Raw genomic sequence first — 27686 nt, forward strand, 5'->3', positions numbered from 1 at the left:
CCGAACAACATTGGATTCATGTTAGATTAAATTATCGGAGTCGGTTGTCTAGAGATCAGCCTTTCCGAACTGTGACCACATTTGATATTTCGTTCCTACACCCTGCTTAATCAGTCCTAAGAAGATCTACACTAAGCAGAAGCTTCTTGGCTTTCTTGCATTAGGATGTGTTGCTCCACCTTCGATACTCTGGCCTTCAAACAACAATAACTCACTTCAATTATTGATCTATCTTGAAGCAATATTGCTTTGAAAATTAAAAGGATGTGGTTTTATGGAGGGGAAATATTATAAGCAGAAATGATTTATAAGTCAATCAAAAATACTCTAACTAAAAATTATTTTAATTTTCATCACAAAACCAATTATCATCATCCTCTCGTCTAATAAAAATTCAATCTTCTTTCTTCATTTCGAAATCTTCTTTCTCAACCATGCTTCAAGCTCCATTTTTCTTTTCATTCAACCTACAATAAAAGCAATATAAAACAATGGATATCGTGAGGGCAAGCAGGAAGAAATTATTATACTGCATATCGTGTGGAGCTGCTCCCTTCCTCCTTGTTTTCTTGCGGTTTCTTCGAAAGGTCAACTTCTGAACTTTAGTTGTTTTCTTTGTTTCTATCTTGAAAGTTATATCGTCCTTATCACTAATGATTTTGTCGCAAATCTCTTGGATAAGAGAATCAACAACGCTTCTACTCGAATTGCTCGGCATATCTGTCATTGCCATTGCCATGTCTTTCTCAGAAATACTCTCAGTTTCTATGAGACCTTTCAGTATTCTACGACACTCTTCACATGATATAGTGTGTTCGAATGGGATTGATTTGATAGGTTCGTTGATCGTGTGTGTCACTTTAGGGATGGACTTCTCTTGGAAATTATTTGTTTTCGACAATTTTTCGAACATCTCTTTGATCTGAAATACTCTTTGGGAGGAAAATGGAGAAAACTCAGCAGGAAAATGTTTACTTTTATATGTTTCTGATTGACTTTGTTCATTAGAAATTACCTTCGATTCGTCTTCCTGAAAACAATAAGAGACGCGAGTCTTTTGTCCGTAAGCCGATTCTCGGTTGTTTGGGATATATTTATATTCCTTTCTTTCGATTATTCCTACAGATGCCTGCTTTGAATCATCGCTTTGGTCAGTATAAGTCATTATTATTGAAGAAGTTTCCTTCATATCTTGAAATGGTTCAAGCGCCCTCTTCAGCGATTCCTTTGATTTGTCGTTCTCGTTGACTTCCTGAATTGTGTTCAGGGGTTTCTGGACTAACTTTATTTTTTTCGTCTTCTTTTTTGGAACAATCAGATGTGTTCCGAATGTTTTCTCTCTATTAGTCTGATATGACTTGATTGAATTATTATCCGATCTTTCCTTGCTGTTTGAACTCAATACTTGACGTATATCATCTAAGTTCTTTCCTGGAAAATAGGCAACTTTTGCTTGGAAGATCTGGGAGTTGGCTGCTGAGAAAAATATATGATCTCGATTTTTTTCTCTGCTGATTTTTTCAGGTATTTCCGATAGTAGCTTGGCGTAGTTCTGTACTTTATAATTTATTTGTTTCCCATCATTCCCAACTGATACTATTTGTCGATTCTTTTTAGACCCAGTAGAAGAGTTCTGTTTTGTTCTACTCAGCTTATTTGTAAGGTTTCGACCGTGCTCATGATCGATACTTCTATCCAAATTTTTCGAATAGGAGCTGTCTGGATTTCTGGGTTTGGGTGAGCAGTTAGTCCTCTTATTTCGTCGAGGTGTTTCCATCAGGAAAGATGAAAAAAACGTGTCTATTTTCAAGCATACTGCAAATTTTGAATCGTGAATTTATTCATGTCAAAATGTGACAGTTCAATTCATCGATGATAATCGTCACTGACGGTTGACTGCTGTCATATTGGAATTTCACGAATAATTTTGTACTCTATGAGAGCCTGTATTTCATAACACGATATTTGAAATCTGGATTTACAATTTCAGAGATTTAGGCACAAAAAAATTGTACTGTCTTTAAGGATCAAATAGTCTGAATAGTCAGATAATATTGACTGGACTGTCTATGTCTTATTTATTAAGAAAAAAAAACATTTGATTATGAGAGTAAGTGAATATTGGCAAAGTTTACCAGTTGCTGTGCTGACACTGCAACTCAATCGTGATAACCAATATTCAACTATTAGTGAAATCGACGCTGCTTTATATTTCTTGTCCAAATAACCATTGTTTTGATTGCTCTCCAGCACATGTCATTTCCGTTCGATAGAAGACGATTTATGAGAGTATCAACCATTATTTCTTTATGAAAATGTTTTTCAACCTGAGCTAGGAAAACATTAGATGTAGTAGAAAGAAATCCATTATTCTCCTAATAGAAGGCTTTAGTTATCTGTATATGGCGTTTTATAAGTCCGATCGGATTCCATTAGATGGTGTAATAAAGATGAGATTTCGTACTACAAAAACTTTTTGACAGTTTCGTGATTAGTTGACTCACTTCAGTTTCAGCGTGCGTCAAAGATAGACACTAGCAAAGAGAAATTACGCTGTATTCTACAGTTTTTCTTTCATGAAGATGAAAATGCAAGACAAGTTTATGGTCTTGATACTGTTTTAGCCAATCAAGTGCAATTTTGGTTTCGTTTTGGTTTTTCCAATGTCAAAGATACACCAAGCACTGGAAGGCTAATTGTCGAAAATGTCAATAAATTCATGGACATTGTCTAGTCCGACCGTCACATAAGCACTGTTTGGATTGCCAAAGAGCTAAATATTGCACAAAAAATCGTTTGGAAGCATTTGCATAAGCTTGGTCTCATGAAGAAGCTCGATGGATGGGTACCATACGAATTAACGCAAAAAAACTCATGGACCGAATTTCCATCTGCAAATCGCTGCTGCACCACAACAAAATCGACCCAATTCTAAAGCTGTTGGTGACTGGTGGTTAAAAGTTGATCACTTACGACAACATCATACACACATTGCTGTGTGTTTGATGGGATTGGCAGAGAATTATCAACTATGAGCTGCTCCTCTACGGCACAACTGTTAACTCAGAACTGTACTGACAACAATTGGACCGTCTGAAGGAAGGAATCGCCTAGAAGCGTTCAGCTTTGACCAATAGAAGAGGAATTGTGTTCCATCACTAGACCATAAACATCGTTAGTGACTGGTCAAAAGCTCCGGGAACATGGTTGGTTCTTATGCATCCATCTTATAGGACCTGGCACCAAGTGATTACCTAATGTTCCTGTCCATGACGAACAATTTTGCAGGTGGAAAATTCGCTTCAACAGAGGCTCGTGAAAATCGACTGTCTCAATTTTTTGCCAGTAGGGATGAGGGCATAATGAATACCTTCAAAATGGAACCAAGTTATTGATCAAAACGAGACATATTTGGCCTAAATCTAATCATTCGAAATATGATTCTTCATGCAGAAATGATGGATTTTTTTTTACTACACCTTACATATATTCTTTTTCATATAAGGAACCTAGAATGGACAGTGCATCCCATTTTGGGTGAGACTGCCAGGATTCTCGCTTGTTATTTAAGATAGAGCCTTGCGGTTTTCACGTTCCTGTCCCACTTTTTCGTGAAACTCAAGTTGGTCTAATCAGATTTTGCATAACTGTTTCCGTTCAAGAGATACAGGGCGATTTTGGAAATTGATACTTTTCGGACCTCTCCTTTATCTCCGAAGTTATTAGAAATAATGTTAAGTTAAAAACAATGTCTGAATCAGAATTCTGCGTAGAATCCAGTGGCGTACTCAATTTTTTTTTCGGGCTATGGTTTTGAAGATTCAACACAAACCTATATTTTTTTCAATGGAACACCCTATATATCATTACTTCGTTGAATTCGTTATTTTTTTCCGTTCAAAATGATGTATGATACTATATAGGTAGAATGGTCAGAAATGTTAAAAAAACACTAAAACATCAAATAATGATGATTTTTTTGTTAATGAGCAATGGATTTCCCATATGAAGAAAAAGTTCAATTGGATAATTTTAATTTGTGATTTTTATAAATAGTAGAGTAAGCTAACTAAGATAATACAGTCATCACTAACATGAAAAACTAAACGTAGGTACCTACCTAATAGCAACAAATAAATAATACAAAAATTCATAAACATTGCATGATATCTTACAGCTTAAACTATTCAAATTACTGTCCATTTTCCTCTAATACATAATTGACAAAACTTTTCAATACGCCTGAGTGTATTTAATATTATAAAAGGGCGGTTTTGTAAATCTTGGAAAACTGCCTCTCTTGATGCACGAAGTTCTTCGAGACTGTTATGTCTTTTACTGTAGTATATTATATGTATTAGGGAAAATGGACAGCAATTTGAACAGTTTAATCTGTAAGATATTATGCAATGTTTATGAATTTTTTCATTATTCATTTGTTATGATACTATTAGGTAGGTACCTACGTTTTGTTTTTCGTATTAGTGATGAGTGTATTATATTTGTTTGCTTACTCTACTATAAATAAATATCACAAATGACAATTATCCAATTAATCCTTTTTTTCATATGGAAAATCCATTGCTCATTAACAAAAAATCATCATTATTTGATGTTTTAGTGTTTTTTTAACATTTCTGAACATCCTACCTACATGGTATCATATATCATTTTGAAGGGAAAAAAATAACGAATTCAACGAAGTAATGATATATAGGGTGTTCCATTAAAAATAATATAGGTTTGTGTTGAATATTCAAAACCATACCCCGAAAAAAAAAATTGAGTAAGCCACTGGATTCTACGCAGAATTCTGATTCAGAAGTAGTTTTTACCTCAGCATTTTTTCTAATAACTTCGGAGATAAAGGAGTGGTCCGAACAGTATCAATTTCCAAAATCACCCTGTATCTCTTGAACGGAAGCAGTTATGCAAAATCTGATTAGAGCAACTTGAGTTTCACGAAAAAGTAGGACTGGAACGTGAAAACCAGCGAGAAACCTGGCAGTCTCACCCAAAATGGGATGCTCTGTACAAGTTATTGGGTACCACAATGTGGGTTCATGTTCATATGTATAACTATTTCACAAATTTCCTTTCATTGCCCTCTGGTATATTAGACGACATGATATCTGAATGATATCCGGAGAACAATACAATTCAATGAGCGAAACTTGGAAATTTCGGTGATGTTCTACATTTGGAACATGTTTCTGAAAGTCCGTTTCCATGCGATGTGAATTATCCGAATGACTGAATGGAGAGCATTCTACCACTTCATGAAATGGTAACGAAATATCGACTCAATTATTCGTGACAACATCCTCCGGTTTTTCTGTTTCATTCTCTAAATAATAGGTTCAAACTCATAGATCGGAATATAATTTTCAACGTTTCTTTGTATAAAATGGAGCTTTAAAGAGAGAAAACGCAGTTTTCAGAAAATCCTTCCTAATTATTTTCCGTATAGTACGGTTCTTAGTATTCAAATGGAGATTAATAATAGGGAATACTACAACGCGACATTCTCGTGATCTGTCAATATGTTCCCAGAAGAGGAGGAATAAAAATAATGTGCAGTGTTGCCAGAACTATTGAATGATCAATAGGAGTTATGAATTTTGTAATAATTCCAACTTACGTCGAAAGAAAGTACTTTTCATGAATGTACACAAAATTAGAGTGTTGCATCATTTGTAATGATTTTTTTATAGGATTATTTTAAGACAATTTTAGAATACATTAGTGCTTTGACGGAATACCATATCATCAATTCTTTCGCAAAAGACTAAAAGCTAACATAAATATTTTGTTTTCATCCGCAAACTAAAGATATTGAAATACTACATTTTAAATTATTTTTTGAAGAACACCACAATAATCGGTAATTTGTGAGAAGAAATATCTGTAATTTCGTTTTGAACTAAGCAGTCTCGTGGTGGTGTTTCCTCTTAAGGGAGAAAACGCAGTTTTCAGAATATCTTCTCAATCAACAGCTCGTTTTCATGTAAGGTTGATTTCCACAACAAACTGAGCTAATATCGATGGTATGCAAATATTTACAACGCCTTCTAGATAGCGTGCAACGACAGCTTTGAGGGATTAAGAAACCCTATCTAGTAAGCCTGCTGTCAATTGAGTTTCTGAGGGTCCACTGATTTTATTCCAATATCTGAGCGAATTTGAGAAGAAAATAGTGTAAAAAAGCCCTATTGAATCAGTATCTCACTGAATGATTTCGTGAGGTTTTCGAATTGAATATGATCTTATCTGAGACTGGCCGACTCATTCATTGGCTGACTGTTTCATCAAAATCGAAAGGTGCTTTTGCAATAGATATTATTATTATAAGGTTGAGAGTTGAGGCCAAGCCTATAAATTCACAAAATTAAATATATGAAAAGAAACACCGAAACTTCAGAAAAAATGCACTACAAAAAAAAATCACAGCTCCACAAGTAGCACTCACTCGCTACGAAACCAGGTGTCATAGTTAGTCTTGAAGGCGTTCACAGAAACTGGATTCACCACCGATGAAGATAAAAATTTCCAAACGGAAAACACGAAGTTTGTGATGAAGAACTGTCTTTGCGTTGTTTTGAAACTCTCCTTCCTCAGCTTGTAAGCGTGACCTCGCAGACGCTCGTCCAGGTTCAACTTGAAGAGACCACTGAGGTCAACTCCAAAACACTTGTGGAGAGCACAGAAAGTTATGATGAGATCACCACACACCGTCCTATCATCAAACGTGGACAAATTCATGATTCATGAATTTTTTCTACATAACTGGGACGTAAGATGCCGTAGGGTAGACGAGTTGCATATCGCTGGACGTTCACCAACAATGCTGAGTCTCAACCCAATGATGGACCCCACACAGGGCCAGCAAACTCTAATATGGGTCTTCTGTAAAGCTTAAAAAGGATAGCACACGTGGAGGAATCACATTCACCAAAAGCTTTCTGGACCATGAATAAGGTTCTTTTTGCCTTGTTTACCGCCTGAAAGATGTGGGCTGACCAGCTTAGGCTCTCTGTCACAATAACACCAAGCCTGACTACTACAAGTAGCGATGGGATTGTTGTTCAGAAAGTACTGACGACGAGGATCGCGAGCACCCAAGTGCAGAACATCACACTATGATAGTTGAGAGGCAACTTCCACTCCCAGCACCAACGGTTCATTTTCTTCAGGTCTTCCTGAATCAGATGAGCTGCCCCGATGAGGTTACCGAATAATTTGGTATCACTGGAAACACCGAGAATTGAAGATCAGAGATGTATAGGAGAAAAGTAGTGGATCCAAAACAGAACCCTGTGGAACTCCACTTCCAACAGGTCTCGCCGAAGAGAAAAATCTATACCCGAACCTGGAAGGTCAGATCGGTAAGAAATGCTTCAATCCAAGAAATCAGGCGGCTGCGAATCCCAAGATGTTCAAGTTTATGTAGGAGAAAACCATGTAGAAGAATATATAGTTTCTAAATTTGATAAGAAATAGATAGGAATGAGAAAAATCTACAAAAAATGATAAAATTGAAGAAGGGAACTGCCTCGCCATCAGTAACTTTCGAGCTTTAGTTCATCCAAGCGCTGTTAGATACCTCAGAACTATAGATTGTTATTTATATAATGAGATGTGATTTATCATGATTCTTGTTATACGGTCCCAATTACATTTGGAATAAATATATTTATTTCACATATATACCAACTTCAACCTAGTCGGACATATTGATACTGAGAAATAGGAATATTTTGCTTGAATTTTTTGGTGGAAATTTCCATCTCTCTTAATACTCTCAATTTCAGCGTCCACCTGAATAATCAATTACTTCATCAAATCACTTTTCATATTTCAGACACGCCATCATTTGCAATATCACGGGAACCAGGTTTTGGTATCCCTATCCGGGAAGGTATCCCTGTATCCCTGAAATGTGACGTGGACGCCAACCCCAGAGCCAGCCCCATATGGCAGAAAGACGATGTTAGCCCTCCTGTGCAACAAAGCCCGGATGGTTATTTGAATTTCACCGAAATAAGAAGAGAGCACAGTGGCTGGTACAAGTGCATTGCAAGGAACAGGTTGGGGAGGTTCTCCAGCATCGGATATTTCCTCAACGTCAGATGTGAGTATTTTTTATTGCTTTCATTTATCTGAAAGGAAATAACAATATCTCTAGTGAAATATCTAATAACAATTATGTTAAGTATAAAATTGACGATTGTCATGGCAGCACAATTTTTTCTCTTTCCCTTTTTCCTCTTCTTACTGTTCTCTTGTGTTTCTTTGTCCTTTTCTTTTTTCATTTTAGTGTATCCCTGAATTCAATCCGGCGTTTTTTATTATCTGTATTCACATCAAAAATCGCACTTTCCACTGTCTTTGCATGTTTTCTCGTCAGTTGTCAAAGACTATTCATTTGAGATTTATAGGTTATATGGTTATCTTCATGCATCCTGAATGTGATCCTGAGTATGGTCGTTAATGCAGAAAATCCACTCATTGATTTCAGAAACGTACCCAAATTAGGTTATCATACTAATTACTTCTATTTTTTAATTTTAATCATATCAAATTGAGTATGATGTTTATCATTGACCGAATAACACTTGTCTGATCATAAAATGAACAATTGTCATAGCTGCGGACGTAAATTTTCATATTACCTTCACGAGAGCTTTATGGCTTCATGGGATATAACTAGTTAATTTTATATTTTCCATTAAAAGTTTCATCTGATATTATATTACATTCGCTATTGCTGCATATTATGTTTTATTATTTCGTCATTAATTTTTTTCATTGTTAAATATTTTATATATTGTTTTTTAATGAAGTGCCTAACCCTACGGTTATCTTTATCTCGTTTTACCTATTTGTATGATTTTTGAATGATCGTTTCCTGAACATATGGCTTTATTATTTCGTCACAATATCTGACCCAATTTCACACTTTTTTGAACTAATGCTTTTTGTCGGTATGGTTTCAGGGGAAACAGATCAAATGCTATCATTCTGAAGGAGTTTCAAATTGGAGTTCTCTAAAGGGGAAAGTGTTCCTTCTGACTTTTTTTAGATCTCACTTAGGCGTGTGATTGCGTACCGTGCAGAATTCTTTTGGCGCAGCTAAATATATAAGGATTTTGCGAGAATAGTTCTGAATTGATCAATTCAGTTTTATCATAAATATTTCAGGATGTATTCGTTATTGACATTCGGTCATGAATGAAAACACATACCTACCATCTGAGTACCACAAGACCCCATTCTCGGACCTGTACCATTCCCAATATTCATAAATGGCTCACAGATTTTATGACATAGACGCATAACATGATTTTTGCTCTCGACGCAAATATTTCTGTAGCATCTAACGATACAGCGGAAGCGGAAGTATTGTTCTTAGGCAGTTGGATGCCTCTTCCTGATTCTCGGTAAATGGACTCGCAGATAATAACGAGAAGACTTAAAATGTCATTTTACTTTGAAGAGAGTTGAGGTGAAGATATGTGAGATTTTTTTGGATTATGTTTGGACAGTCAGATCACTTAGGCTACGACTGCTGATTTTATGTGTTCAAAGCTTTCAATACAAATAATTCTGCTTCGTAGTTTGTCTTCTCCGATTTGTAGTAGCTTCAATTGGTTGTGCAGATTACAGAGAATGTTAAACTTCGTGGAAATTTTCACTACTTCAGCAAGGCAAAACCATTGAAAACTGAAGAAATTTAAAAAATAGGAATGTATTAATGTGAAGCCCTCGATCATTCATCCATTAATTAAGCCTTTGGAGACCAGAACTGTGTATGGGTACATTCCAGGGTGCAATTGAATCATGAATGAAGGAGGGTTCAAAAACTCCTGACTTCAAGTCTGTCATCCACTCATGTATTTTTTTCAATGTATCTAATTTATAGTTCTTTAATAATTTCGATACATTTTTTAACAACTGTAGAATATCATAGAATTCAAAACAATAATTTTACATCTATTAAATTTCCAAACGGAAATTAATGAACCGTTAATTAATTGGAAAAGAGGCCTCTCCTTCCATAAGCTCAAAAAAATACCAAAAATTTCCATCTTCAATAATTTCAAAGTTTCTTCAATATTGAAAATCATAAATTAGGCAGACGCAAAATACGCAGTTCCAGCACCAGCCCGTAACTCATAACCGGAAAACCTTCCCATGTTTCTCGGAAAGTCAAAAATGCAATTCGTTTGAATTAAATCCCCATTTTCCCCCTCTACAATTCCGGCCGAGGTCTTACGCCCGAAAATCTAATTCGGTTGTGCAATTTTCATATCCGCGAAATTAAAATGGAGGAAGCTGTTAGGAGCGTCCATTACAAGGAAATGATGAAACCATTTGATGCTGATGAAGCAGTTAGGGGTCTTGTATTAAAATATTACGGCCACAATAAATTACTCCGTACTGGACCGTTACGATACTCTGGAATAACGATTGTTTCGAAATATTTATCGCTTTTTGGATGACTGGTTCGGCTATGGGAATTTTATTCCCTGACGGTCGTAAGATGATCCAGTTTTAATGGCACCAATCGATTTTTGCGCTCTTGTTTTACGGAACAAGGCTATGTCGTCATCCGCAAAGCTATAACCTCCTTTATTATCTTCTTCCTCTTCTTCTTCTTCATCTCCTTTGGCTTCTTCTTTCTATATTTTCTCCTTACTTTTCCTCTTACTCTTACTTTCTCTTTCATCTAATTCTTCTTCATTCTCTTCTTCTTATTCCACTTCTACTTTTTTATTCTCATCATTTTCTCTTTTCTTCTCTTTGGTTTATTTCAGATTCTTACACGTTGTCTTTCTTATGCCATTCGGTGTCAGTTTTTTTTCTCTCTGCTTTTTTATTCATAGTATTATTTCTTCAATTCCTTAAATTCCTTTTCTTCCCTTCTCCACAGAGAGGAGATGCTTGTTTGCCCAATAGTGTAGAGAGTATGCACATCTGTTATGTTGGGTTCTGATTCTATTAAGTGTGGACCATGTTTTGCGTGGTAGATCGAAACCCGGTAGTTTGTGGGTGAAGCACGATCGCCTAAATCTGTTATAGTAATTTACGTAACAAGTCCGGAAAATAGAGTTTTTTTGGATGAATAGACAAAATTCCAGGACTCGCTTACGCTCGTCCTGGAAGTCTGTGAGTCCAAAAAAACCATTTTCGGGCGTGTTGCGTACAATATTTTTTCGGCAACCATGTAAAATAACACTATCGCTGCTGCTTTCCATATTTTATTGCGATTGCGATAAAAAAACATGCAAATTTTTGACAACTAATTTCATATGAACTGTCAGCCGTTATCTCGGTTGCTATGGATTCTATGATTCTTTTCTGGCCTAGTCCGGGAAGTACGTACTTTCCGGACTAGGCCGGGAAATGCTACTTTCTCAGAGAAAAAGCGGCCAGAAAGTGAGCACTTCCCGGACGGTTGCCGAAAAATGTTATTTACTTTGATGTCCTTGATCTTTTTGTACTCGTTCGTAAGAGCGGTCATTCATCACAGTTGAGGGAGTTAGATGTGGCTTAGGACTGGAAGCCATTGTGAGAGAGTTGGTTTGATGACAAGCAATCATTCTCATGGTGCGCATCTATTTTATGAACATGTGGGCAATTCAACCAAACTGGAGCGCAGTATTCCGCAGTTGAAAATACAAGAGCCCAGAAGAGCGCAGAGTATAAACTTATGCTCCCCAAATTGTACAACACAATATTTGAATTATGTTGTTTCTTGTTTTTAATTTTTCTGCAGTTTTTGACAGATGCTCTCTGAAAGATAGTGTTCTATCAAGAGTTATGCCTAGATATTTAGGTGTTTTATTGTGGACAAGTAGGGTACCTATTTCCAAACTGTATGTTGAGTTTTCTTCTGACGAGTTTATCATTTAGGTTGGAGCCTTCACTTGCGAAAATATTTTCGCACTACTTCCAGATCTATCGTTAGGGTCTCTTGTGACTGTTCAATAGAAATGCTCCTTGTAACAAGTTCCCAGTCATCAGCGTAGCCAAAAATTCTTTTTTTTGTTTCTTGCATGTCGGCAATATACAGGCTTCATTTCTTATTATCTGATATTCACATCAAGAATCGCAATTTCGATTGTCTTTATGGTTTTTTAGAAATATTTTGATATTCTCAACCACGAAGACTACTGAAAAAATAAATTCCTATGGAATAAGAGTTCTCCCATTTGATGGTTTAGATCATATTTTTCCTCTCGAACACAAGTTTTTATCACCAATGAGGAAGCCCAAACCATATCATATCAGCTTCCAGTTGAAACAAGGAAGCATTTTGCATCCATTTATTTTCATAATTGCTATGAATGATCTTTTTGAGGAACAGCCCCAATCACTGATTGTTCACTAAAAAATTATGCAGAACATCTTATTAAAAGCCAGAACTATAAGTGATCTAGAACGTCCCATTGAATTTCTCATCAATAAAGTAAATGAGTGGTCCCTTAAAAATTAATTATGTTTGAACAATCAGAGGACAAGTGCTGTTAAATTAAAATTTAAGACGTACCCAAATAATTCGAAGGTTGTAAATAGTTTTTCCTCAAAAGAGCATTAATTCAGCTATGATTAAGATTTAATTAAGGAGGTTTCGTTTCACTGCGACCTAATGGTCTATTGTGCACCCCTTAGAGCTATTCTCTTCATAACGTGATCTACAGCTCGCCTTCCAGTTCCAGAGTTCTGATGAACTCCAACATCTGGGATGGCTTCAAAGTGGTTAATTCCTCACTTCTATAAGTTTCGTGTCCAAGGCAGGTTTTGCGATGGTGAGGCATTCCGTCACCAGGTGATCTGGAGTTTCTTCCTCCTCCCCACAAAATCTGCACTCGTCATTTTCTGTTAGACCCATTTTCATGAGGTGTTTCCTAAGGCAGCAATGCCCTGTGAGGAATCCAGTGAGGAGGTGTAGCATATTCTTACTAAGATCCAGATACTTCTTGGATATTGTAGAGTCAAAGTTTCGAAGAAACTTTTTGGAGTGATTACACAGCTATGATTACAAAAGATGAAAAATTGAAAATAAATAAAAGAAAAGTAATAAGAAATAACAAACAAAAAATGTATCACTAACTAATCTTCATATGAAGACACCGATCGATGTAGGTTTTGCCTGAGACAGCATGAATACTAAATCATATGATTATTTCTTCTGATACCACTAGAAACATCACCTTTTCCTTTCATTATAACAGAAGCATTGAGTGAACAAAGATGATCAGAACTTCATCTTTCAGTTTCAAAAGAAGTTTAATCGTTCGAAACAATACGATAAACCAGAAACCTCGTGCTGCTCAGTAGAGGGGACAGTAGTCCCCTCTGTTTTCAGCTCTACAGTTTTCTTTCCAAAGTCATAAAGAGAATGAAGAATTATATTCGGGCGTATCCGGTTGAATATAGACGTCAGGACGATCTTCATTGAAATACTGAACGCAATTTGAGTTTATTCATTTGCCCGCGGGATGGTGCTCCAGAAGTTTCCCGAAATGTACGGAATGAAAGAAGGCTTTAATCACCGTTTGCACAGATTTTGAGAGCAGATTCAGAGTTGAGCCGGTTGAATGGAGCCTGTGTTGCGATCGTTAATTCATGAAAATCTGTATCCAGTATAAAAGGGGTTAATACTGAATCCTTCGTTCATTCGCTCCTCTGAAAATATGGTGGTGGGAATAATTCCGGAAAATGTTAACTCAATTCGTGAATTCAACAAGCCTTTCAAGAAGAAATCCCTGCAATTCAAATCATTTTCATATTGGATCGATCATTAATTGAGTTGATGGCAATGAATGAATGAATAAAAAAAAGATTGAAAAGACTTTTGCGTGATACTGATTTTTTCTGTTCACCAGAAATTGAGTTAGCAAATTCTTGGCATAATTTTCGATTTTTTATCTGGATTATAAAGAACATTGTTTCTTCTTTCAATATATTTTGATATTCTCCAATACTAAGCATACATTACCGCAAGGTATAATCGTTGAGACTGAAACCTTGAACAACAGGAAATGCAGGCCGATTTTGAGCACAACATTATTTTGAAGTTGAACTCTACACTGGATTATTCCGAATAGTGTCATATTTCAATCTACGACCGAGGAACCATCAAATGTAATCCGTGTCCTGCCAGGAAGTTCACTTTCCTTTCGGTGGCACAATTTATGTCAAAAATAGCAGTAGTAATCTAAGGTGTAGGGAAATAAATCCATAATTTTTGCATGAAAAACAAGGCTTTAATTACCATAGTCAAAATGATCCCATTTGGCTCAAATATGCGCCGTTTTGTTTGATAACTAGTTACCATTTTGAAGGTAACTATATGCCTCTTCCATAGAAGCCCTTGTCCTTAATGGGAAAAAATTGAGACAGTCGATTTTCACAAGCCTCTGTTGAAGTGAATTTTTCACCAGCTAAATTGTTCGCTATGGACAAGTACATATGGTAAGCACTTGATGCATCCGGACTATAAGGTGGATGCCCAACCAAGCTCCCGGAGCTTCTGGCACAAGTTCTCTCCTATTGGCCAAAGCTATCAGCTTCTGGGTGATTCTTCCTTTAGACGGTCCAATTGTTGACTGTACAGTTCCGAGTTGACAGTTGGGCCATAGGGGAGCAGCTAGTAGACAATTCCCTGCCAATTCCACCAAACAAACATCAAAACCTTCCTGGCCTTCAATCTTAGCTTGGCCAATGGCTCGCCGCGGTTCAACCACGACCGTTTTCGCTTTACGCTGTCGTCAGTAATCTAATTTTTATCACCAGTCACCAACCGTTTCAAAATGGGTAGATTTTGTTCTGATGCAGTACCAATTTTCAGATAGAATTGCATTCCATGAGGTTTTTTTACGTTTACTCGTGTGGTACCTATACCTCGAGCTTCTTGTTGAGGCCAGCCTTTTGCAAAAGGTTCCAAACGGTTTTTTGTGCAATTTTTAGCACTTGGGTAATCGAAACAGTGCTTACATGATGGAAGGACTAGACAATGTCCATCATTTTATCGGCATTTTTCGACAATTGGCCTTTCAGTGCGTGGTCATCTTTGATATCGAATATACCGGAACGAAATCGACGAAACCAAGGTTTTTCGAGATTGGTGATTACAGTATCAGGAGGACTAGAAACACCATTCAAATTTTCAGCCTCCTGGCTTTTTCACCTTTATCAAAAAAAACTGTGAAATATAGCGTATTTCCTCTTTGCTAGAGTCTATATTTGACATGTGCTCAAACTGAACTGAGCCATTTTATCCCAAAACTATCACAAAAGTTTTTGTAGTACGAAATCTCATCGTTCTAACGCCATCTTCTGGAACCTGATCGGACTCCTACTATGCAAGGTACAGATAACTAAAGGCACACCTCAACCTTATAGTATGTAATCATCACAAATTTAAATCTAAGGTGCTTCCATTATTGATTGGTAATGAAGAATGAAACATGACTAAAATTTTTTTCTCGATTGCAGAGCAACCTTTCTGGTCTCTTTGTAGACTCATCTCTTGCTGAATACCTACTATAATTTAACTATAGTTAGTTGAACAATATGACGAAACTTTTTTGTTGTAAATATTATCGTTCGTGGAATAGTCAGAACTTTCGAGAAACGTCGCATCTATCTGGGTTTCCTCATCTTTCAATTATAAAATTTTTTTCTCTATTTCAGTATCGTAATGAGTTCATTACAGTTCTAAAAACAGTGCTGTAATGAACTCATTACAGCATCGTTTTCGGTTATATTTTTCTTTTTGCGGTTGTCTATACTAACTGCCGATCCTATCAAATTTCAACAAACGTCAATAATTGTCAATATAATATAATTTGGATATAGTGAAATGATTTGCATCATTATTCGCAATTTCTCCTAATTCTGGTGGCGTTAAATCGATTTCGTCTGACATAATTCACGAATTTAATACGTAATTGCAAATTATTTCTAAATTCGAAACGTACAATTCATATTGAAATTCCGTAATCTGTCAATTTTACGTAACAGTCACACCAACTGCCAAGATACAATACAAAAGTCACTAGGATATAATATATATTCTAAATTTTTCATTTAATTTCGACAATATTTCACAAAAGTTGACTGAAATAGAGAAAATATCGTCTAATACTCGTTGCAGAAGGCAATTCCAACACTCATGCGTTCGAATTTCTCATTCGTGTTGGAATAGGAGCCCATTCTGCAACTTGTTTTAGAATATACTCTTTTAATATTCTCATATATGCACCGTTGACTTACGGTCACATCGTGAATCTTAACTCTTCATGGACCCACTTGGGAACTATAAAAAACTATGAAAATAGAATTTGCCATATGAAGGAGTATATACCTATACAATCCCAATTATGGTATTACAATATGTTAGTGTTTGTTTTGGAGCAACACAAACTTAAAATAAGTGTACCTAATCTTTAAACACAGACGGTGACGATGTGCTTAATAACAGCGAGGTATCATATCATCCTCAGTTATTAAGTTATCTACTTTATATACATATAACTTTAATCTAGGCTCGACCTAGGCCTAAGTAGGTAAGCACACCAGCATCCTGGCGTCGGACCGTCTAAAGCCCGGTTCGCAATTATCGGCTCATTACACATGGCGTTGACGCTGCAAGCCCGACTTGTTGAGCTAACTGACCTCGAAAATATTGGGGTATTTCGACCGGATGACCGCACTCCGACGGCTATTGGCTTCCTGTCGATAATGTCGCCCTCGGCCTTTAGCACCTGTAAACCGGAGTTATGGCGACCCGGAGGAGAATTTGGGCCGGAACGACTTGTTAATAGTTCTGTTATTTGATTATGAGTAGTGGCGATTCGATCCGTTTCAGCTTTTTATTGGGGTGTTACCGTGATATCTGGAGGGTTATTTAATAACGGTCCCACATCCTACAAACAACATTAAATTGAATGTTGTACTAACTTTACCATCCCAACTGTTTTCCTTAAAAGGGAACACCAAATTGTGATATTTTCGTGAGCTGTCAATATTTGCCCAGAGAAGGAGAGAAAAAATAATGTACGGTGTTGCCAGAACGATTGAAAAGTCTGTAGAAGTTAGGAATAATACAATAGTTACAACTTTCGTCGAAAGGAAGTACTTTATGTATATATTCATACATTTTCACTGAATTATACAATTTCACGAAATTAGAGTTTTGACTTTTGTTTATTTGAAGGGTTGTTTAAAATACATTAGTGTTTTGAAGGGATATCATGTTATCGAAAAACGAAAAAGAACCAAACTCATTTTTTTCCCGTTTGCAAATTAAAAATATCGAAATACTACGATGTAGATAACAATTGGTTAAAGAAATTATGTGAAATTCTCAAAAAAAAATCGATAATTTGTAGGAGAAAATATCTCTAATTTTGTTTTGAACTGAGCAGTCACGTGGTAGTATTCCCTCTTAAATGCATACAGGGTGGCCACTTTTTCAATGAGATTGTATTGGTAACTTTTAAACCATAAGAGTTAGAAGGTCGGTCGAATGGAGAAAAAGTTGCATGCATAGAAGCATTATCAAGCAGTTCAAACAAATCGAGATTATCAGGGCCGGTTATCGAGATATCATAAGAAAAGTAAATTCTGTCATTTTGATTTTTCTTTTTTTCCCACTTTATTTCAAATATTATCAAAAATGTTACAGGAATTTTTTATTCGACAGTAAATTATCCTCAATTTGACGTGATCAGATTTCGTATCCAACGTTTCGTACTCTCTGGGCCACCCTCAACCTCATTTTTTTCAATGCGGACCTGCATATTTCATGACATTTTTCGAAATAACTTTTAACGCTGAATTCAACGATATATCATACAATGTCATTCAAAGTTGATTTTCAGGTGATTTTGACCCTTATCCAAATTTCTCTGGGTCGGATCTGTATTACATTTCGATACCTTTAGTTTAATTAACAACATGCAATACATTTCGATGAGAAAATGAACTTACTCATCTTGAACTAAATTGTACATATCAGAATCAAATCAAGAAACAAGTAATACTTATTTATTGATTTATTATTTACCTTGTTCACTTTTAATTGTAAGGTGTATTTGATTTCAGGGTTAATACTCAATTAAGTATCAACCCCGAAATCAAATCCACCTTACAAATAATAATTATTTACATATTTCAGCTCATAATAATTAAACGAATTATCATTTAATGAAAGAAGAATCGAATGATTATTCGAAAGTAAATAAAAATGAATGAATTAAGTGTTCGAAATGTCCACCATTTTGTAGAATGCACTTAACGGTTCTGGAACCCATACTTCTTATACATTTGCTTATTTCGTCTTCTTGAATACCTTCCAATACATTCTCAATCTTCTCGCGAGAAATCACTATTGTTGGATTTGTCATTTATTCCATTGAAACAAATTACAGAATCGAACTTTATTTTGATATCATTACGACATAAGTTTTGCAAGGCTTGGTATTCAAATTTGAAATCATTGTATTGGCGTCTCTTGACTATTTTATTAACAGCAGTTTTTGATAAATTGCATTCACTACAGATCTGACCCAAAGAAATTTGAATAAGGGTCAAAATCACCTGAAAATCAACTTTGAATGATATTGTATGATATATCGTTGAATTCAGCGTTAAAAGTTATTTCGAAAAGTGTCATAAAATATACAGGTCCGTATTGAAAAAATGAGGTTGAGGGTGGCCCAGAGAGCACGAAACGTTGGATACGAAATCTGATTACGTCAAATTGAGAACAATTTACTGTCGAATAAAAAATTCCTGTAACATTTTTGGCTAATATTTGAAATAAAGTGGGAAAAAAAGAAAAATCAAAATGACAGAATTTACTTTTCTTATATCTCAATAACCGGCCCTGATAATCTCGATTTGTTTGAACTGCTGGATAATGCTTCTATGCATGCAACTTTTTCTCCATTCGACCGACCTTCTAACTCTTATGGTTTAAAAGTTACCAATACATTCCTATTGAGAAAGTGGCCACCCTGTATACCATCAGGAACTGTTCATTGGTGTGAAAACTCCTCTTGAATTACTGAATAGCAAATACAGAACAGCACAGTACAAGAAGAAACGCTTAGATGTGCTTTGCTGCTCCAAAGTGGATCAAACTTCCAAAAAGACCAAATGCGAATAAATTATAAACGAAATAAATGAAGAAGTATATGCTACATAGACCTAATTTACCATTTCATTTTACTGGATCAGATCTCAAGATGAAAGATATGCAGTCATTGGGGACTGGACTACCAACAAATATTATAATTTAAATATGTGTTCTTTGGCTGCCTCCCATATTTTATGGATTCTGTTTTGTCCGTCAATTAATAAAAGATGTTTTAAAATTTTGCAGCCGATCTGGAAGTCACTCAAGAACCAGAATTCGACATAGGTGAATTGAGTTCGACCGGTCGACAGATCGAAGTCTCTCTAGGTGGTGCTGTCCAGCTAGCTTGTCCTCCAGGTGAGTTGGAAAAAATAATTCATTAAAATTACCGTTTTTATATACCGTTGTGAAGAGGCTTCCAAGACCTTTCAAATGAAGTATCACTCAACCACTCTTCCCTATTCAATTTTGAGGGGTTGAAGCGCCCCCTCTTGGAGGGTTGCGAGCTCAAGCTTCAAATATACGTCAAAATATTGGAATATCTATGCCGAATTTGAGTTGAATATATTGTGGAGGTAAGGTTCTATTAGAAAAAAAATTGAACTTTAACATCTGTATTTCGAAAACAAATCGTTTGCGGACCCATGTTATAGGACTTTATTTCTTAAAATGATCCAAGAAATCTGTCATTTTCAATTGTACCACCAATTTAGGAACACCCTGTTTCATTTCAAAAAACTGATTTAATTTCAAAACTGATGTCTTCACAAATAAATTGCAATTTGAATGGAACATATTAAATTGTAGAACAATTGACAATTTTCTGAAGCGATCAACTCAGTTCAGTTCTTTGATACCTGCAGTATTAAAATTTTGTGACGAAAATGATAAAAAAAATAAAAGAAAGGGTATGTGTATACCGATGACGAATGCAAAAAACACAGATGGCAAAACAAGGGGAACGCCGATAAAACGGGTAGATAAGATAAAGGAAATATAAATCGTGGACATAGATGTGCTCGTAGTGCAATAAAAGACGGCATCTTAAAAGCAATAATAAACTCATGTGAAGGGGTCCGATTTCTTACTGCCGATTTTAGGAAAAGTAGAAAGATTATTGGTTCATTTTAAAGAAAAAAGTTTCGTTCTTCGTCTTTGTGAGAATTCTGGAAGTTTATATTTTTGAAATCTTGGGAAGGGTAATTACTCCCAGTAACCCCCTCCCATTTCTACGCCCTTGCAATTTGTTGACATGTTTAATATTCGTCCTTCTTAAGAACTCAATTCAAGAAGAATGGATAGTTTTACATCTCACTAAAAGCTCCTACTAGCAATATAGATAGTTACGTTTTTTGTATTTTGACTTGTTCCATCTTTACTTCTTTATGTGTAATATTGTGGAATCAATAAACATTATTATTATTATTTTTATTATGGAGCAGATCAGTAAACATAAGACGAATAATGTCAATTGGAAAGGTCCCAGGCGAGCACCCTGCCGGACTCCTTAGAAGCTGCAAGTTCCAAAGCTATTCCCATCGATTCTCGACAGTTCCCCGCCCAAGAATATTCAGCCCACTCATAAATTGAACGAATTGGATCTTCCCGAGGTGACATTCCGAACAATCGGCCGAACTTTCATACCTTAAGTAGATGCGCCGCGAGCTCATTTTACCAGGCTAAACTTCCGAAATTCAAATGCGGGAAAGCGAGCTCTAACTCGGCAAATCGCACAATCGGAACACGGGCAAATTCTCGGATCCCGAGTTCATGCAAATCGCCTTTTTTCGACGCAACACAAACAGGGCCGCGCCCGCTTCGAGCCTGTCTGACGAATGCGGGAGGAAAACCCGCTTTCTCGACGGCTCATTTTCACCGATCCAGGCGACTACACTTTCCAAGACGGTCTCGTCAACAAAGTTGTAAAATAACGGGGGTGTGAAAGACGTCGGGCAAATATGTATCGATGGGGGCGAGACTCGACGTCTTGGAGTTCATCTCTACATAGGCGTACAACATTGCTTTCACTGTTTTTTTTTCTAAAATTCGAGGCTTTATTGTAAAAAAACTGGTTATAAATGTAGGGTTTTTATATTGTTGTCTAGGGGTTTATATAAAAAGGCCGCCGGTACTAAACTATTGTTTATTTACACTATGTACAATTCAACTTCAATTGAATGTACAGCCACTGAACTTTCTTCTATTGTCTGATTATTCGAGTAGATCCGTCTATTTCTAACGTCGAATTATCTAACTAGCTGCGTCTAATATATTTCACGTCGAATCATATGCGTCTATCACGTCGAATTCTAACTATGTCCGTCTATTCTCTAACGTCGAATACTTTAACCTTTTCCGTCTAATCTCTAACGTCGAATGCCCTAATCTTTTCCGTCTAATCTGTAACGTCGAATACCACCTTCGTTCCCTTGTAATGTGCTCCAGTCTCAGTCTTAAGTCTCAAGTACCTCTTCCCCTTACGTCTTCCTATATCGATAAATCTGCATGGTTGGACCATGCGTTTCGTAAAGTCAGTAGCGTATCATTCAGTCGGGTGTTAAGAATTTGGATCCCACATACATTTATGATTCAAAGTACCTACTGTCCATCGCTGGCCACTACTTTCTCCCATCTTTCGGGCAGCGTACGAATCCCGCGTTAAAAAAACTGGTTATATTTTGAAGCGATCCACGAATCAATCCAATTTTTTACTTCTTCGTAAGACCGGAAGTACTGGTCAGCCAGAACGTGTGTCATCGATAAAAACAAGTAATAGTCCGAGGGTGCAACGTCTGAAGAATACGGCGGGTGGGATAGGACATTTCAAAGATTCCAAATATGTCTTGACCACTCTCACAACATAGGGTCGAGCATTGTCATGCTGTAAAATCACTTCATCATGTCTCTAGTTGTATTGCAGCCGTTTGTCTCTCAATGCTCGGCTCGAACGCACTAATTGCATTCGATAACGATCGTCTATGATTGTTTCAGTCGGTTTTAAATACTCATAATACACTAAGTCGAGCTGATCTCACCAAATTCTAAGACCTTGGAACCGTGAATATACGGTGTGGCCGTCGACGTGGAAGCATGGCCTTGATGTCCCCATGACTTTATGCGCTTGGAATTATCGTAATAAACCCATTTTCCGTCTCCAGTAACAATGCGATGCAGAAATCCCTTCCGTCTTTGCCTTGCAAGCAGCTGTTCACAAGCAAACAAACGCCGTTCAACATATCTCGGCTTTAACTCGTACGGCACCCAATTTTCTTATTCCTGAATCATTCCCATGACTTTCAGGCGTTTTGAAATGGCTTGTTGTGTCACTCCCAATGGTCCTGTGAATTCTTGTTGCGTTCGACACGAGTCTTGATCTGAGTAATGCCTCCAATTCTGCATATTCGAAAACCTTCTCTTTTCCACCACCATGCTGGTCTTCGACGTCTAAATCACCGTTCTTGAAGCGTTTAAACCACCCTTGGCACGTTTTTTCACTAATAGCAACCTCACCATAGGTATTTTAGAGCTTTCGATAAGCCTAAGCTGCAGATTGTTTCATATTAAAGAAGAAAATTAAAACCTCCCTCAAATGAGGAGAATTTGGCTCGTAAGCTGACAGTTAATCGAGAATAATTTTATGATGCAGACACATATCGAATAATACTTCGATGGCGTTATGTTTACAAATACCTGAGCTTATTGTATGACATCTACGATCTATTTATTTCGTCTACCACTGATCGCTACAGCCATCTATAGCAAAATGGCGGAAGCAAAGTTGTACACCTAACATGAAACTCTCAACTTATTTTGAGGTATAGAATTAACTCCTAAAATATTAAAACGTTGTTTTTTAACAACCGGCATACAGGTATGTTGAAGAAATCTACTTCAACAAGATCTCCACTATCGTCTTCTATAACAAAGGTGATTCTTTATTAGCAGCATCGTAGAAAACAACAAGGGATCATCGTACAACTCCAGGGTAGGTAATATTTTGACGATTTCAGACGCAAATCACTTGAACTGCACGAAGGCCGAGGACATTCAACCTGTCGTATAAACGTATTCCTGGAAAATAACAATATACCCCATTCCATCCAGAAGTTCACTGTATACTTTTATTCCCGGGCATAAAACTCGCGGATTAAGGCATTCCCATAACTCTAACACCTCGTTTCTACTTTATTGTGCTCAATAAAAATATATATGAAGAAGGCAAGCGAGGCTTCTGACCTCGGTCTTATAAAAATAAGGGTCTGTTCGAAAGAGTTTTTCTCAGGATAAGATGAGAACAGGGGTTGAAGAGTTCATGTGTTGAGAATGGAGCTTAATTTTTGCTTCAATTTTAAGATTTGAGGAACCCGACATCAATCGTGATATTGATTAGCAGTGATTCATAATATCCATTGATAGGGGAATACGTTGAGGAATAAAATTTCATTAAAGTGATGACAAATTACATTATATCAATGAAACAAAGGTTATTATTGCGTTTCTTCAATACAATGTAGTGTATGGTAATTTTTTTTTGGAATCTGAAACCATCCAAAGTGCTGTAATTCCTCTAAAATATCAAGATATGGTACATAGGCGTACAACTTTGCTTCCACCGCTTTTTTCGAATATTCGAGGCTTTATTCTAAAAAAAATGGTTATACATTTATTTTTCAAAGTATTGTCCATCGCTGGCCACTACTTTCTCCCATCTTTAGGGCAGCGTACGAATCCCGCGTTGACAAAACTGGTCATCTGTTGAAGCGATCCACAAATCGATCCAATTTTTACTTCATCATAAGACCAGTAGTGCTGGCCAGTCAGGCCGTGTGTAAGTGATAGTCCGAGGGAACAACGTCTGGAGAATACGGCGGGTGGAGTAGGACTTCCCATTTCCACGATTCCAAGTTTATCTTGACCTCATTCGCAACATGGGGTCAAGCTTTATTAGGCTTTATCATGTCTCTCGTTGTATTGCGGGCGTTTGTCTTACAATGCTCGGCTCAAACGCATTAATTGCGTCAAATAACCATCACCTACGATTGTTTCAGTAGGTTTTAACAATTCATAATATACTACGCCGAGCTGGTCCCAGCAAATACTGGGTTTGACCTTGGAACCGTGAATATTTGGTTTGGTCGTCGACGTGGGAGCATGGCTGGGATATGCCCATTATTTTCTGCGCTTGGAACCCATTTTTCGTCTTCAGTCTCAATTTGATGCAGTAATCCCGTCCGTCTTTGCCTTGCAAGCAGCTATTCACGAGCAAACAAACGCCATTCAACATCTCTCGGCTTTAACTCGTACGACACCCAATTTTCTTGGTTCTAAATCATTCCCATTACTTTTAGGCGTTTTGAAATGTCTTGTTGCCTCACTTCCAAAGATCCTGCCAATTCTTGTTGCGTTTGACACGAGTCTTGATCAAGTAATGCCTCCAACTCTGCATCTTCGCAAACCTTTCCCACCACCATGCTGGTCTTCGACGTCGAAATCGCCGTTCTTGAAGCGTTGAATCCACATTCTTTCACTTAAAGTGGCCTCACCATAGGTATTTGAGAGCAATCGATGTGCCTCAGCCGCAGATTTCATCATATTGAAGCAGAAAATTAAAACCTCACGCAAATGACGAGAATTTAGCTCGTAAGCTGACATGTTATGTAATCGAGAGAAACTTTATGATGCAGACACAAATCTACTAATATTTCGATGGCCTTATGTTTACAAATACCTAAACTTATTGTATGATGTCTATTTATTTCGACTACCACTTACCGCTACAGCCATCTATTCCAAAACGGCGGAAGCAAAGTTGTACTCCTAAACTTACTAAAAAAATAAAAGTCAGAAAAGATGAGGCAACATTTGTGTGTTCGTAAACATACTCGTCTATCAATAATTCAATACACAAGATTTTCTGAATAAAACCTTATTTTTCAATTTTTGTTTTGTTCGCCCCTATATACAGGGTGAGTCTTTGACTTGTACATATATTTTAACCCAAGATTCCTGAGGTCAAAAGAAACACTTTTTTCTTCTATAGTTTTTTCCGATTCGGCCCGGTTACAAAGATGCAGGCTGTTGAAAATCGATAAAAAAATGTGATTTTCGGCTATATATCGTAAATGGTTCTATCGAAGGAAATGATTTTTGGAATATAGCTTTTCCTTGATGTGATACATCTTCTCCGAACACAAAATATAACAATAAGGAAAGTAAATGAAGACGCCATCTGAATAGTTAAGTTCCTGAGTGTTCAAGCTGTTACGAACGTAAGCAAAATCTACCGTAAAAGGACGAACCCCCACCCCCTGAGTGAGACTGTAAGGGGATGATCAAGACTCTTTGAAACCGGGTTGTATGAAGCAAATCAGGTCTCTTGCATTTTATGCTTCAAACTTACAATTAATGTTTTCATTTGCTAGTATTGAAGGTATTTCTGCTTACATTCGGTTCAATATTTTATTGTATATTTATATATTTGTTATTGCAATATAAATTTTGTGTAACGTCCAGTGTTTGTTTCAACTATTTAAGGTATTTTCTAATACCCAAAACCATACAGTCCACTAAATTGTTTTTGGGACAAACCAACGTTAACAAAAAGAGTTCAAGAGAAAATGAATTACAATCTTCGTTAAAATTTCATCCGTTTCCCTAATTTTGCCTATGTTTAGATTCAGTTTTCACAATGGATCTATTCGAATTAGAGAATAATTCATAATCATTGAATAGTTTTCCCAGAAAAAAAAACCTTAAAAATCTCTTAAGAGGGGTCTATATCTACCGTTCCAGCGGCAAGTTCAAAAATTATTTTACGCTAGAGACATTTATATAAGGTTTTCACTATTATTCATTTCAAAAAGTACCTACATAATTGCAAGAATTCCTTTTTTATTAATTTTTTTGGAATGGAATAAGACGTATTTGATGAATATTTTTTGAAGAATAAATATAAGCATGATATAGCTTTCCGAACAAATGTTTAATTATTTATGAATTTTCACCAACGTTTGAATTGGATTTACTCATTCTGAAAAGTGGTGGAAACCCAAAAACTCTGAGAAAAGAGGAGTTATTAAACTTTGGCAGATCACGAGAAAGCCACGTGGTATAAACCCCTCTTAACAATCGAGGTGTAAATCCAAGTTTTTCCGTGAAATACTAGCTTCTTCGAATAAAAGGACATAAAAATGAGGCCTGTTTGAGATAACCCACTTTTTTCCCGATATCTCTCCACTTAATTTCAGCCCTTCTTCATCTTTACGAGTTTCAATGTCCTCCACGCAGAGTGATTAGATTATAAAAGGGAGGGAAAGTTTATTTTATGTTTTCTTTGCGAAGGAGTTTCGTCAAGAGGTTGCCCTAATTGAAATGGCTTTGTACAGTTTTTTAATGGCACTAGGAGATTCCAGATTGGAGGAACAAAGAATCACAACAACGCATAATACAATTTAATGAAAGATTTTATTCACTTGAGAGGGTCGTAAAACAGTTAAGATGAAGAGTCTTGAGGAACTTTACGAAAATTGGATACTGAATCCAATTTGATGGTGATTAGAGTCGTAGACTCAGTCATAGATGACTCGGTTGATTTTTTGTTCATCTTTTATAGACCAAATATTCGATTCTTAATTGTTAGACAGACCTGTACTAGGTGTTGAAGAAGTAATTTCTGTGTACTCTGTGTATTTTGATAGATTTTGCGTTAGTTTACAGGGTGTCTAAAATCCGATGCTCACTTACAGCATTTCGAGAACTATGAGACTAAGAGAAAAAATCTTCAAGGCCCCCAATCTCTTTTTCCGAAATAATGAGTTATTTTCGAGTAATTTGTTCTCAAAAAAAATTATCTGTGAAATACTGAAAATTGGGTACTTTCGCTTGAAGCAACTCTGTTGAAAAAAGAACACAGAAAAAAATATTTGCTAATTTGCTATTTTGTCACGAATCAAATTTAAGAATTGAAACACTATCCAACTCAGTTTGGAAATGAAGTTATTTCAATGAGCTCACCTCAACTCCTACAATTTGATCACAAATTACTGTGTTTTGGCACAGCTCTGATGATACGTAGATACTTCATTAGATTTCGTATTCTGTGTTGAAGAATTGAGATCACTCTCAAAACTCATGATCACTAAAGTTTCCACAAAATAGTCAGACATCAGTGACATCAATCAAGATCTGAAAATCCCACTTATTCAATTATTTCAATCTAGAGCGTATGATCGACATACCTAGGTACTTTCAAGAGGGCCATAATTGTTTCAATGTGAAAACAAATTAAGTGGGTTGAAAAAAGAATATTCAATTGTGGATATTTATATTGAATACTGAAGTCGAGACTGCACCTAAGTATCGACTTGTTCAAAAATTTCCATCATCCAGATTTGGCAAATAGGAAACCAATAAATTTTGCACTTTATTAGTCGCCACCAAGTCTAGTGTCAAGTGCCTGACCTTACATCGTCTTCGAAAAGGGTCTCGTCTACCTACCGAAAGTTGGCCAATAATCGAGAATTTCAAATTCCCG

At 36.5% G+C, this 27686-nt stretch overlaps 2 protein-coding genes across 3 annotated transcripts in view; one reads left to right on the forward strand and one right to left on the reverse strand.

Moving 5' to 3' along the window:
- LOC123672596 (hemicentin-1) overlaps window positions 1-27686 on the forward strand; it is a 454027-nt gene that overhangs the window by 339214 nt on the left and 87127 nt on the right. Inside the window, exons 5-6 of the mRNA XM_045606762.1 lie at window positions 7862-8131; window positions 19400-19510. Coding sequence (XP_045462718.1) covers window positions 7862-8131; window positions 19400-19510 — 381 coding nt within the window. The remainder of the gene's footprint in view (window positions 1-7861; window positions 8132-19399; window positions 19511-27686) is intronic.
- Window positions 329-1915, reverse strand: LOC123672600. 2 transcript variants are annotated; one of them, XM_045606768.1, is made up of 2 exons: window positions 1016-1915; window positions 329-922 (listed from the first exon to the last, which is right to left on the reverse strand). In XM_045606768.1, exons 1-2 carry the CDS (start codon window positions 1775-1777, stop codon window positions 440-442), a joined length of 1245 nt encoding a protein of 414 aa, XP_045462724.1. In that variant the 5' UTR covers window positions 1778-1915; the 3' UTR covers window positions 329-439. The 2 variants fall into 2 exon arrangements, with proteins under 2 accessions (XP_045462724.1, XP_045462722.1); XM_045606766.1 differs by having other exon boundaries at window positions 329-467; window positions 531-1906.

Source organism: Harmonia axyridis, chromosome 2 (assembly GCF_914767665.1).
Source record: "Harmonia axyridis chromosome 2, icHarAxyr1.1, whole genome shotgun sequence".
Classification (NCBI taxonomy): Eukaryota; Metazoa; Arthropoda; class Insecta; order Coleoptera; family Coccinellidae; genus Harmonia; species Harmonia axyridis.

Coding starts and splice junctions, on each gene's coding strand:
- LOC123672600 (XM_045606766.1), bottom strand. CDS start 1,777: ATGGAAACACCTCGACGAAATAAGAGGACTAACTGCTCACCCAAACCC. Junction 468..530: donor GCAGCTCCACACGATATGCA/GTATAATAATTT, acceptor CTTTTATTGTAG/GTTGAATGAAAAGAAAAATG.